General features: G+C 52.3%; 1 protein-coding gene across 6 annotated transcripts in view; it reads left to right on the forward strand.

Moving 5' to 3' along the window:
- The window catches only part of BCL2L1 (BCL2 like 1), a 50,676-nt gene extending 38,084 nt beyond the window's left edge, over window positions 1-12,592 (forward strand). For all 6 annotated transcript variants that reach the window (XM_027069804.2, XM_027069806.2, XM_015084188.3 and 3 more), the window contains exon 3: window positions 9,100-12,592. In XM_027069804.2, coding sequence (XP_026925605.1) covers window positions 9,100-9,237 — 138 coding nt within the window. In that variant the 3' untranslated portion in view covers window positions 9,238-12,592. The remainder of the gene's footprint in view (window positions 1-9,099) is intronic.
- The last annotated feature ends 430 nt before the right edge of the window (window positions 12,593-13,022 follow it).

The following is a 13,022-nucleotide window of genomic DNA, read 5'->3' on the forward strand; positions in this document are numbered from 1 at the left end:
TCAGCCATACTCATCAGCACCTCCTCTGGGACCAGGCTGGGCTAGGCCTGAAAGAGCTCACGGTAAAAAATGAACAGCTCAAAGCAAAATAAGTCAGCCAAAGAGAGACAAATACCGTATGATTTCACTCATGTGGAATTTAAGAAACAAACAATCAGAGGGGAAAAAGAGGCAAACCAAGAATCAGACTCTTAACTATAGAGAACACACTGATGGTTGGGGGGGGGGGGGATGGGGGAACTGGGTGATGGGGGTTAAGGAGTGCACTTGTTGTAATGAGCGCTGGGTATTGTATATAGGCATTGAATCACTAAATTGTATAGCTGAAACTAATATTGCACTGTAAACTAACTGGAATTTAAATTAAAAAATGAACAGCACAACAAATTGGTAAGAGAGCTGAAGGAGACTTAGAGTCAGAAAGCAGGAGGCCTCCTTGAAGAAGGAACCTGTAGGTGAAGACTTAAGAGATAGGTAGGAGAGACCTTGGCAGAGAGACCAGCATAGGCACAGGTCCTGAGGCTGAAGAGAACATGGTATGTGAAGAATGAAGCAGCCTAGCCCTGGACAAAGCTGAGGAAATCCTCCAGGGTCTTGCAGACCACAGAGAAGGCTCTAACACTCAAGCTGAGCCCTGGTCTAATAATAAGACCAGTAGTAATAGCCAACATGTACTCAAAGTTTGCTCTGCACCATGCAGAATTCTAAGAGCCATATGTGTATTACTGTTAAATCTTCACAGTGTTCTTGTGAAATAAGCACATCTTTAATCTCCATTTTATAGACAATGTCCAAAGCTAACACCTCTCAAGTCTAATTGCAAGACTTGGTGGGTAAGGTGCTGGCAGCCCAACTTGGTAGAGAAATAGAAGAAATAGAAATAGAGCCTTGGCCTCATCCAGATAGCACTGCCACTTTACCAATGAGGAAATTCTACTCAGAGAGGAGCACAACCTGGTCCAGGACCCAGAACAAGGCCAGCAAAGCTTCCTCTGCCAGCCCCTGGTGATTTCTTGGGCAGCCCTCGGGACAGAGCTAGAGGAGAGAGGACCATATCTGATGCCAGCCAGTGGGGGGAGACAGAGGAAAAGAGGCAAAGAGAGCTTTCCAAAAGTGAAGTGCTCCATGAGTATATAAGCAGAGATGCCCTAGAGATGACTGCGAACTCCCACGAGGATGGGCCATCGGGAGTGAAACACACCTACCACATGACCTTGATGTTCCACCTTTCTGAACCTGTCTGGGAAATCAGGACGTTAGGGATGAGCTTCAGCATCACATGAGAGGTTGGGTAGGTATGTTATGAGGTCACTTTTGAGTCTCCGACTCTTTTTCAAGGGTGAACCTTATCTCCCAGGACACTGGAAGAAGAATGAAAAGCTATAGCCATCCACTCATGAGACAGTAGGGGGTTAGCAGGGGTGGGATGAGAGACAGCAAAGTGAGGGAGGTCTTGGATTTCCAGGGAACGAATGCATATGAACATGCAGCAGCCTCCCAGGAGCCATTCAGTGCTTGGGCTCTAGAGCCAGACTGCCGCATACAAGCCCTAACTCTGCCATATGAGCCGTACGTCCTTGGCAGGGTCCCTTGACCTCTGAGCCCATTTCCTCATCTGTAACATGGAAAGTAACAATAGCACTTCATGGGGTTATTGCTAGGATTAAGTGAATTCATATACATGATGAAGCTCTTAGCACCATGCCTGGTACACAGTAAGTTCTCAGTAAATATCAGTCATCCCAGGGAAGGAGGTTGTAAGCCTCTAAATGAGCATCTGTGCCCCCAGTAAACGTCTCTGCCTCTAAGACTAGCATCCTGGTTCTGAGCTGAGGAGGTGGAGAGCCCACGCTTGCACTGCTAGGCCCGATAGCTTTCTCAATTCCCCAGCGGAGGTGTTATCTCCTCCCGGCACAACCACTTCCTTTTCTGAGAAATGAGCACATCTGTCAGGCTTAGCTTCTGAGAACTAATGGTGAGGGAGGAGGCGGGGGAGGAGAGGCTGGCAGCTGACAGGGGCAGAACTGGAGAAAGATTAACGTGAAGTTTGCTGCAAGGATGCCTCCAGATATTCCCTGAAGCCCAGATGGCTTGAGCCCCCTCTCCCCGCCCCCCCCCCCCATGACACACTGTTGTGCCAGTAACACCGAGGTCACCTTGCTTTTTAGTAAGTGCTAAGTGCTTTCATCCCCTTATCTTACCACCACTGTCTTGGGAGGTCAAAACAGGAGAAACTGAGGCTCTGAAGTACAGAGGTTTGCTGTGGTGCCCACAACTGGGCTGGCTAGGCTGGGGTCACCCTAGCATAATCTGGTCACCCGTCTCTGCCTCTGCCCTGAGCTACCTCTCTGAATTGCCCACTCCCAGTAGAGGAGAAAGGCCGTGTTTCTTTCACATTGCTGACCCCAACGGCTCCCCCGGGAAAGCCAAGGGAAGTGGATTCCAACCACAAACCTCACTTCTTCCGAGTCTCCGCCTGCAACTCCCTGCCAAGAGAGTGATAAGGCCTCTCCTTTTGCCCCATCCCCCCTTCCTGCCATCTCCCTGGGATCTCCTAACAAGGCCTCATTTATCTATTCAGCAGGCATGTATCAGCCTCTCCTTCAGGGAAACTGAGGCTAGCAGCAGAAAGTGACTCTGCAAGGGATCCCTGGCCTGCCCATGCTGGGCCGTGATGAGGCCAAGGGAAGGTACAGTGCTGATGTCTCTGGCACTTTCTCTGGGCTGCTAGGAGCCCCTTCCTCTTCTCCACCTACCTCTTTCCCAAAATAACCAAGCAGGAAGGAAGTGGTGGGCCTGGGCCTTCCAGAGTCACCCTAGAGGAAGGAAGGGCCCGTCTGGCACAAGCACTTGTTCCCCACTGAAGCCAGGACGGAAGGGTTTCACTTTCCCTCCTGGTCTTCGTCACATCCTTTTCCTGTGGCACCCAGTTCCCCTCAGCTGGCTGGGGGCCAGAGCTCATTCATTCAGCTGGTGGCCTCGGGCAACCTTCCCCCTCCGAGAGGGACTCAGGACTATAGCCCTGGCCCAGAAATGGGGTTGCTGCTGCACATGCTGGAACTTGCAACCAACTTCCCCACATACCCACTTTGGGCAGGTCTCTTGGTGTCTCTGAGCCTCGGTTTACCTGGCTGTAGATTGAGGTCCTCCTTCAGTAATACAAGTGCATGCACCTGGACCATGATGGGGCTTGAAAAGTATTGTCCTTTTGAAAGTAAGCATAGTCCTGTATGGAGGTTGGGAGCAAAGATACTGGAGCCAGACTGCTAGTGCAGGCAACCCAGCCACTGTGTGACCTTGGGCAAGTCACAGATCATCTGAGGGCCACAGGGCCATCAGCTGTATGATGAATTAACAACAGTACCCACTGCCTGACAGTGTGGGGACAATTCAGTGAAGTGATCCACTAAAAGGACCAGGAGGAGTGCCTTCTTGCAGGGTAAGTGCTCAGGAATCATCTCCCACCACTGCCACTGTGTAGGTCAGGTTCTCTGTGGGCAGGGGCAGCAGGGACTGAAGAAGGCAGAATCAGATATCAGAATGAGCAAGAGGCCAGAACTCTGACAAGTCCCAGGTGAACTCTGAAGCCTCCGTTTTCACATCCGTAGATGTGGCTATTGATAAATAGTACGAGGATTAAACGAAAGTAATCATTTGTTCATCTAATGATGTGTACATCATGTGTATATATGTGTGTATATATATATAATCTATGTGTATATATATAACAGATTCATTTAGAATGGCACCTGCTGGGTTCCAGGTACAGCATCAGGTTCTAGAGGTACAAGGGATAAAACCACACACAATCTAGTGGAGGAGACAGGACAAAACATAGTCACTCAACTGTATGTGATTGTGCATGTAATCAGGGAGTATGCCTCAGTCTGGGTGAAGTGCTTTAGCTCAGTGCCTGGTACAGCTAACATTCAAATGTGTAATAAAGGTCAGCTGCCATATTAGCAGTTGTTATTATTTTATTGTTATTTAACAAGTGAGGACTGGGCTGCTCAAAGTCACACCGCTGTGAAGAAGGATGGAAACGTGGGAGGTGAGAGAGAAGGGTGGGCATCAGAGGATTGATCAGTCTCAGGTGGGTGCTGCACTTCAGCCCCTGGCAGGGTGGATGGGCCGCTGCCTGAGGGGCATTGTGCCAGCCTTTTTCCTCACTTCACCAGGGTTGCAGATGGCTGCAGGGTAACCTGCATTGTTCAGTTGGCCTCTGGGCAGAGATCTAGCTTTAGTCCGTCTGTGCCTGTCTGGATGGGCCTGGCTTCAGACATATGTCAGTCTTGAGCCCGCTGACTGAGGGGGGAGCTGACACACAAATGGGGCTCAGCCTAGGGACACCTTGCCTCTCATTCTTGCCTCAGGGCCTTTGCACTTGTTGCTTCTGCTGAAACAGGCTCTTTTTTTACCCCAGGTTTTCTATCCTCTCTTGGCTACTTTCACCTTGCCATTCAGCTCTCAGCTCAAACCTCACTTCCCCAGGGAGACCTTCTCTGACCACTCCACCTATATCAGTCCCCCAGCTATTCTCTGTCACCACCCCATGACTTACTATCTTCAAAACCCCAATTTCATCTCTGAAATTGTCTTGCTTCTTACCCTGTCTGCTTTCCACCAGGACAGTGTTTCTCAACCTTTTTTCCTATTGCCATCCGCCTCAGGCATCTTTTTCGACATTCTTGTCCTTGTTGCCTTCCCGTGACATTTGAATACCACAAATGTACTCCGTATCTCTTTATGTGCTGTGGCCCCGTGGAAAGCCACAAACCACTGTAATATCCAAGAATTTTTTGCTTTGCCCCACTGGGAGTGATAGCCCTCCCGTTGAGAACACACAGACTAGAACAGAAGCTCCATAAAAGCAGAGATCATCTTTGTCTTGTTCACTGCTGTGTCTCCAGTACTGGGCTTGGAGCATGGTTAGCACACAAGAAATAGTTACGGTGTGGGGCGCCTGGCTGGCTCAGTGGGTAGAGAGAGCATGCACTCTTGATCTCAGGATCGGGAGTTCAAGACCCACATTGAGTGTAGAGCTTACTTTAAAAAAAAAAAAAAGGGGGCGCCTGGGTGGCTCAGTCGGTTAAGCGTCCAACTTCGGCTCAGGTCATGATCTCGCGGTCCGTGAGTTTGAGCCCCGCGTCAGGCTCTGTGCTGACAGCTCAGAGCCTGGAGCCTGCTTTGGATTCTGTGTCTCCCTCTCTCTCTCTGACCCTCCCCCACTCATGCTCTGTCTCTCTCTGTCTCAAAAATAAATAAATGTTTAAAAAAAAATTAAAAAAAAAAAGACATATTTATGGTGTAAATGAAAGTGCAAAAACCCTGGAAGCACAAAGGAGACCTTTGTCATGGAGTCTCGTAAGCTGAGTAGCGGTTGGCTAACTGAGGAAGATGATACGGGGAGGGTGACCAGTTAAGACGACACACAGGGGTGAAAAGCACCCTGGAGTATGTTGGGTGGAGCCCTTCCATGTATGTGGCCAGGACTGTTGGAGGCAGGATCTTGAAAGTGGTCCCAGCTTTGGCTTCTCCTGGGGACCCTGGTTCTTGGCTCACTTCTCTAAAGGGCCCTGATGCCAAGTCGGGAGACACCAGTTCCTAGTCCAGGCTCTACCACAAACTAGCCGTGTGAAACTATAGAATGGGCAGGTGCATTGGTCTTACTAACTTGTGGGGGATCTGGTTGGCGGGGGAGTCCATGATCCTCCCATGGAAGTCATTAGCCATTGCCTATCCCCGGTGGCCCTGAAAACTCCTTTATGAATCCCATGGCAGTGGTCACAGCTACAAAGAGAAAACTTCCCCCACGTTGCTGTCACCTCAGCTGAGAATGCAGACAGCCTCATGCCCGGATCTCTTGAAAGCCTCTGTGACATCAGAGACTTCCCTGCCACTCACCCTTGCATCTCACCCTCCTGCCCACCATGCCAGCTCTGGCTGAAACTAGTGGGAGCCATTGAGGAGCACCGGGGCTTATCTCTGCTTTTCCAGAACCAGGCTGCTCTGCAATGCTGCTTGTTTATCCAGGGCAACCGCCCACTGAGAAAATGGCTGTGTTTGTTTGCAAGTGTGTCGTGTGAACCTTGAGCTAAATATACCCACACCACTGTCTCCCCAGCACCCGCCCTGCAGTAGCACACCCCATTTTGCTCATGCTCTGTCTGCAAAAGCAGTCCCCAGAATCCGTGGCCCCTGGAAATCCTACTCCCCCCCCCCCCCCCCAGGAGAAGGAGCTCCTAATGAAGGTTGTCCTGGCCAGGAATGCATGAGTCGGGGGGTTGGGCAGGTCAGAGTCTTGTTCTCTATGGCACCGAAACGAGAATGTTCCCTCCACCCTGGAATGACTGTTCCTGGACAGTGAGTGCTTTGTGCCCTTGCAGGGACAGGGCCTGTTTACTCCAACCCAGCCCCAGAGAGGAAAGTTTCCTGTGGCTGCCAGCCCTCTACTTTAGGAAAGTTCCCATCGAGAGAGCCAGGCCTCTCCCACTTTGGCTGCAACCCCAGTGTCCCTGGTTTCTTAAGAGACATTGGGCCCCTTGGGAGAGCCAGTTCCTTCTGGCCTTGGCCTCACTTCTCCCATGCCCCCGATAGCCCAGTAGTCTTCCCCCATCACAGATCCATCTTTTTTTGTGACTCCACTTGGGCCTACTTCACTTAGGACACTTAGGACCAGAAAAATTACAACCCCTGTAAGAATTTCTTTGTCCGCCAACACCCATGAGGCTAGCCGGGATGAGGGGGGAGAGACGGAAGCATATCCACACGGCGATGCCTGGGCAGCGACAAGGCCAGAGAATTAGGAGGCTGGCTGCTGCCACACCACTGCCCTTCTCTCTCCAGACCCAGGGCTCCTCCTCAACTCCACTCCCCCTTTCTAGAATCCCATTTTAGCACTACTGACAGGACACGTCATCCCAGCCCCCTACATAGGGAAGTGTCCTGCTATAGCCATGCTTCCTTTGGAGCTGAGTGTCCCTGCGTCCTGATCCTGGCTCTGCCACCTGTTAGCCGGCTGACCCCAGGCAAGGTCTTCCCTCTGCAGTGTGAAATGGGGCTCAAATCTAGCTGATGAAGGTGAAATGGGTAACTACGTGGCACTTGGTAGACTTGTAGTACCTTCATTCTACTCATGTGTTTATTGAGCACCAACACGTGCCAGACACTGTTCCAGGCACTGGGTATATAGAGACAAGACAGGGGCTCTGCCCTCGTCAAGCCACACCTAGTGCAAGAGACGAAACAAAGTGTTGAATCTGTTCATTACGCACCGTTATGAGAAGTGCTGGGGAGAAAAATAAAACAGGGTAAGAGGACAGAGAGGAGGATGGGTACCATTTTAGACGAGGTGGCCAAGGCAGGCCTCTCTGAGGAGATGACATTTGAGCAGAGTCGGCAGTGAAATGAGGGAGTGAGGTGGGTGGTGATCTGGGGTCAAGTGCTCCAGGCAGTGAGAACAGCAAGCTCCCAAGCAGATGTTGGAGGAAAAGCAAGGAGAGCCGTGTGGCGAGTGTGCAACAGGGAGGGAGGAGCAGGTTCCGCGAGACCTCGCTGGCCGTGGTGAGGAGTGAGGGCTTTATTCCAGGTGTGATAGGAAGCCTTGTGAAGGCTGAGAGCTTGGGATGAGATGGGAAGGAGTGACATGGCCTGAATGGAGGGACTTTTTCTAGTGGTTTTCCCCCCATACATCGTAAACTATCTGGTAGGGGCTGCAGCTTCGGTGTCTCTGCTGTTTCCCTGATGGCTTAATAAACACTCAGGAGTCTTTGAGTCATCTTGGCAGTTTGGTGCACAGGGCACTCTGCTAGGTACCAGGATGTGAGCAAAAATGACACTGGCTTTCTAAGTGCAAGGGAAAGCTGTTGGAGGACTTTAAACCCAGGCGTGCCGTGATCTGATCTACGTTTTTAAAAATCCTCTGTGTGGAGCATGGACTGAGGGGGCTTGTCAAGACCAGAAGGAAGGCCAGGCACACATCACAGTGAGCAAACTGGCCTGGTGGAACTTGGAACCAACTGGTCTGAGGGAGCAGCCACCACTCGGCCAGTTGGGACCAGGTGGAAATGAGGGCCCACCTTCTTGATGGAGAGGAGGAACATGGGCCCTGGGACCAGCAGGTGATCCATTCACACTCTAGACACACACCTCCCTAGGCCCAGAGGCTCCTGGTCTGTAAATGGGAAGAGAGGGTCTGTACTGCAGCATTGTTGGGAGGATTAGAGGACAAATAGGGAGCAAAGCCGCCTCACTAAAGGGTACTGCAAACCCCCTCTCCCTGCCCCACAGGCTGGCTCCGCCCTGGGCAGGGTAATTTAACCCACAGCCCTACCTTCCCCATATCATGTGCTTCCCTCCTGACTGGCCTCAGGGCTGAAGGCTGTGGCTCACCTCCTCCTGGGCCCAGAGTCACGCCCCCTGGGGGCAGGCCGAAAGACATGGACAGGGCCTCCTAGATCCTGTCCCAGTCCTGCGTCATCATTGCTGCCCCTCTACTCTGCCCCGCTCTGTCTCCCCATCACTCATCCTGGCCAGAGGCTCCCTCCAGAGGGAGAAGGAGCCTTTGGCTCATAATCCCCAGACTTGACCTGCCCCTGAATCACTGGGAATTTAGCCCCATCTCCTCTCCCTCCCTGTCCCCTCCCTCTGTCACAGCAGTGGGAAGGCTACTCACAGACTCAACTCCATGCTCCTCCTCTGCTTCCAGACCACACATGAGCCAGCTCTTGCTCACCACTTTACCCTCTTCTGCCCTGTCCCCTTCTTTCCTGCCCTCTGCTCCAGCCACCTAGCCTCCTGTCACCTCCCTGCCCCTGCCTATCTCTTTCCCGCAGGTTCTCCAGTACCACTTTTTAGCCAGCTCACCTTGGACAAAGCTCCTTCCCAGCTTTGCACCTGTTATCTCAACAATAATGTGTGTTGGTCATCCCCAGCTGGGCATCAGGAAGAAGGGCCGCCTTTAACCCTGTATCTGGCCCAGAGGAGGCACGGATGGCTATAGTTTTTCAGATCACCATTGCAGCAGATGGCCCCCTTCTCCTACCCCCCCATGTTCCTGTCAAAGGACTCAAATAGCACCTTCTCTTCTTCTCCCTGCAGGACACTTTTGTGGAACTCTACGGGAACAATGCAGCGGCCGAGAGCCGGAAGGGCCAGGAGCGCTTCAACCGCTGGTTCCTGACAGGCATGACTGTGGCTGGCGTGGTTCTGCTGGGCTCACTCTTCAGTCGGAAATGACCAGACACTGACCACCCACTTACCCTCCCTGCCCTACCCTGCCCCCACCACATCCCTTTATCCAGCAACCATTGCCACCAGGAGAACCACTACATGCAGCCTGTGGCCACCTACCCATCACAGGGTTGGGCCTAGACCTGGTCCCCTGCAATTAGTTTTCTAGAAATCTACCATGCTTCTGTGAAAGCCGCCTTCCCCACACCTCTGTTCTCCTGGCCTCAGAACCCACAGAGTTTCCCCAAAATCTGCCCCATGGAAGCTGGCAGGTGTGGGGGTGTATGTGGTTGGGGGCTGGAGGGCCCTGCCTGTTTGGTGGAACCCCCCAACCCCTTAGCCTCCCTGAGAATGCTTTCTTGCCAGGGACCTGGAAAGTTTTCTGACCCTTTTCCCCAGGAGAGACTAGATTGCCTTCGTTTTGATGTTTGTGGCCTCAGAATTGATCATTCCCTATCCCTTCCAGGATCTAGGTCCCCTTCCTATCATCCCCACCTTCCCAAGAGCCACTTAGGGGCCACTTTTGACTAATTAGGGATTCAAGCTGCTTGGGATAAAGAAACAAGGACCAGGACCCCCTCTCCACCTCTGGCCTGGCCAAAGTCCCTGACCCCAATCCCAGTGTCCTCCAGAGGCCTCTGGCTAGAGGCCAGCCCCACCCAGGTGGGGGGCTGTAGCTGCAGGAAGCACCCCATGCCAAAGCTAGGGTGGCCCTTGCAGTTTAGCACCACCCTAGTTCCTTTCCCCTTCCTTTCCCTTGGCTCCCATGACCATTACTAAGGGACCAACTGGGCCTGAGAGCTGTTTATGGCCAGAGCTGTTTATGGCCTCAGCTGCCTCACTTCCTGCGAGATCAGCCTGTGGCATCTTTGCCTTGGGCTGCTGCCCACAGAGTTCAGGGGTTCGGGGGCCTCGGCCCAGACGTGAAGGGGAGCTACAGGGAGCAGCTGTGGGAGCCCTAGAGTCTTCCCTACCTCAGGCAGGAAGGGCAGGAAGGAGACCCTGATGCACGAGGTGTAGGTGGGGGTGGCTGGAAGGGCCAGTCCTACCTGGTCAAACAGGTGTGTGCCCCACCCCCATTCAGCCTGGGTCACCAGGCTGCCAAGGTCAGAGTGGCCTGGCCAGGAGTCCTTCAGGCCTCCCTCTACTCCACCCATGGCCTGTCTCATCCCCAGGGGTCCCGGCCTACCCCTAGCCATCCCGGGCTCTCTGCTGTACATATTCGAGACTAGTTTTTATTCCTTGTGAAGATGATATACTATTTTTGTTAAGCGTGTCTGTATTTATGTGTGAGGAGCTGCTGGCTTGCTGTGCGTGTGCACGTGGAGAGCTGGTGCCCGGAGACTGAACGGCCTGATGCTCCCTCCCCTGCCCTGGTCTGGGGAAGCCAGCTGGGGGTCCTGGCTCCTTAGGGGCAACTGTCCCCCCCCCCCCACTCAGCCCCCACCCCACACTTGTTCCAGCTCTTTGAAATAGTCTGTGTGAAGGTGAAAGTGCAGTTCAGTAATAAACTGTGTTGACTCAGTGAGCAAAGGACCTGGGCTCTTGTGTGCCCCGGGCTGGGGAAGGAGGGGATGTGCGGCTGGCTGCTGGGCAGGGGTGCTGCAGGGGAGCTCCCTCTGGGCCTGAATCTCTCCACCTGCCATTGATGGGGTTTTTATTGAGTGCCTGCTGTGTGCCGAGCCACTGGGGCTGTGCGTGAACAGGATGGACACAGTCCCTGCCCCCAGGAACTGACATTCTAGGGGAAGAAACAGCCACTTGGCATATGTATTTACTGAGGCCTGCCTGGCACAGGCACAGTCCTAGAGCCCTGGGGATTCTGCAGTGAACAAGGCCCTTCCTTTATGGAACTCCCATTCTTGGGAAAACAGACAAATACAAGGATGGGTCTGGCTGCTGGAGGGCAAAGGTGGAATCTGGGTGACCATGAGGAAGAATGGCAAGACTAATGAAGGACCTAGTGGGGAAGGAGGTAGGAAGGAGTCAGACTTGAGGTAACATTTTAATGGTAGATCCCACAGGATTTACTGATGGATTAGAAATCGGTCAAGAAAGAGGAATCAAGGGTGATTGGGGAGTTTTTGGAATGGTGACTCCATTATAATTACAAAAGTGAAGCACATTTCTGAGGCCAGTGCAACTTAAGAGGCTCATAGTGAGTGCCCCAACAGTATTTAATGTGGAGCCTGAGCTTGTCTGGGAGTCAGGAGTCAGGGAAGGCTCCCTAGAAGACGAGGTAATGAGATCTAGGGCTGGAAGAATGTAGGAGTTAACTAAAAGAATGGGGGAAGCAAGAAGAGTGGTCCTGGTGAAGAAGAAGCAAGTGCACAGGGTGAATAAGTTTTCTTCAGGCTGAAGGAAAATGGGTGTGTCGAGTTGAGAAGGCCTCCTGGGTCAAGGTGATGCCAGAGCGGTGGGATGAGGGGGCTGAACTTAATCCTGAGGTCAGTGAGAGCCAGAGGGAAGTTGTCAGGGAATGATAAGCCCCCGTAGGGCCCCAAAACACCCTCTGGCAGCTGCGTGAAGGTTCTGGAGGGGAGCAGAGTAGAAACCTGGAGACCAGTGAAGGAGCCATGGTTTGATAAGGTTCTGGTTCTCAGGGTGGGCAAGTCAGGTATGTTTCCTGGGTCACCCTTCCTGGGCTTGTGACTTTGGGCAAGCTACCTACCTTCTCTGTGCTCCAACATTCACCTCCGTAAATGGGATTGATGGCAGTACCCATCTCACGCGACTGTGGTCCACATTGAATGAAATAACCCAAAAGAGCTTGGGGGAGGCTGGTTGAGGGAGTGGGGAGGGTGCGGCAGCGATGACCCCACCTTCGGGCGGGCTTCCTATACAGTTCCACCTGTAGCAGCCGGTCCCGAAAGGGTCTGGGAAAACGAGGAGTCGATGGGCGGGCGCTCGAGCCGGGGACGGAGCTGGAGGCGGGAACCTGCCTCGGACGCTCCGCCCCTCACGCCTTCAGGAGCAGGCTTGGCTGCCCCCTGGTGGTCGAGGCTGGTGAGACCTGAGGCCACGCCCACTGCCTCTGCCCTTCCGTAGCGCCCATGACCTCTCTCTCCCACCTGGCCAGCTTTCCCCGGTGTCCTCCGTCCTCCATCCGGCTCACCAGAAGGACCTCTACACTTCCAATCGTTGGGTATTAGATTCAGAGCTTGCCACTGCTGTCCCTGTGCTCAGGGTCATCATTCTCTTTAGTTCAACACCAAAGTCTCCAGCATTTCCCCCACCCCTATCCCCACAATGTGTCCCTTGCCCCTGCTCTTTTACCTTAGCCACTCAGGCCCCTCTTCAGATTTTTGATCCTTCTGGAAACATCTTTTCAGATACAGACAAATACATAGATATAAATATACTTTTATCCTCCCTGCCTTTTTTTTACACAAATGGTTAACAGACCTACACTGCCTTGCATTTTCTCCCTAAGTAATGTCTCATACACGTTTACATACTCATACAGGAATCCCCGTGTACTCATCATACAGGTTCAACAGTTATCAATACTCATGACAGCTTCATGATTTATTCTAGCTGTGTAGTATTTTAACCAGACCTCTATCTAACTCAGTGATTTCCAACTTTATACATGCTATGGCATGTGCATAAAAGACTGGAACTGCACACTGAGGAAAAGTTGGAAGGCGTTTCAGACTGTCCATGTGGGTCTGGGGAAGGGGACGGAATTCATTTCTATATACTGTATTTATAATGAGAAAAATGAAATATATTTCATAATGAACTTTGAAACAGCAATATACCCATTTTAAAATTTATTTCTTAGGAGA

The sequence above is a fragment of the Acinonyx jubatus genome, chromosome A3, assembly GCF_027475565.1.
Source record: "Acinonyx jubatus isolate Ajub_Pintada_27869175 chromosome A3, VMU_Ajub_asm_v1.0, whole genome shotgun sequence".
Classification (NCBI taxonomy): Eukaryota; Metazoa; Chordata; class Mammalia; order Carnivora; family Felidae; genus Acinonyx; species Acinonyx jubatus.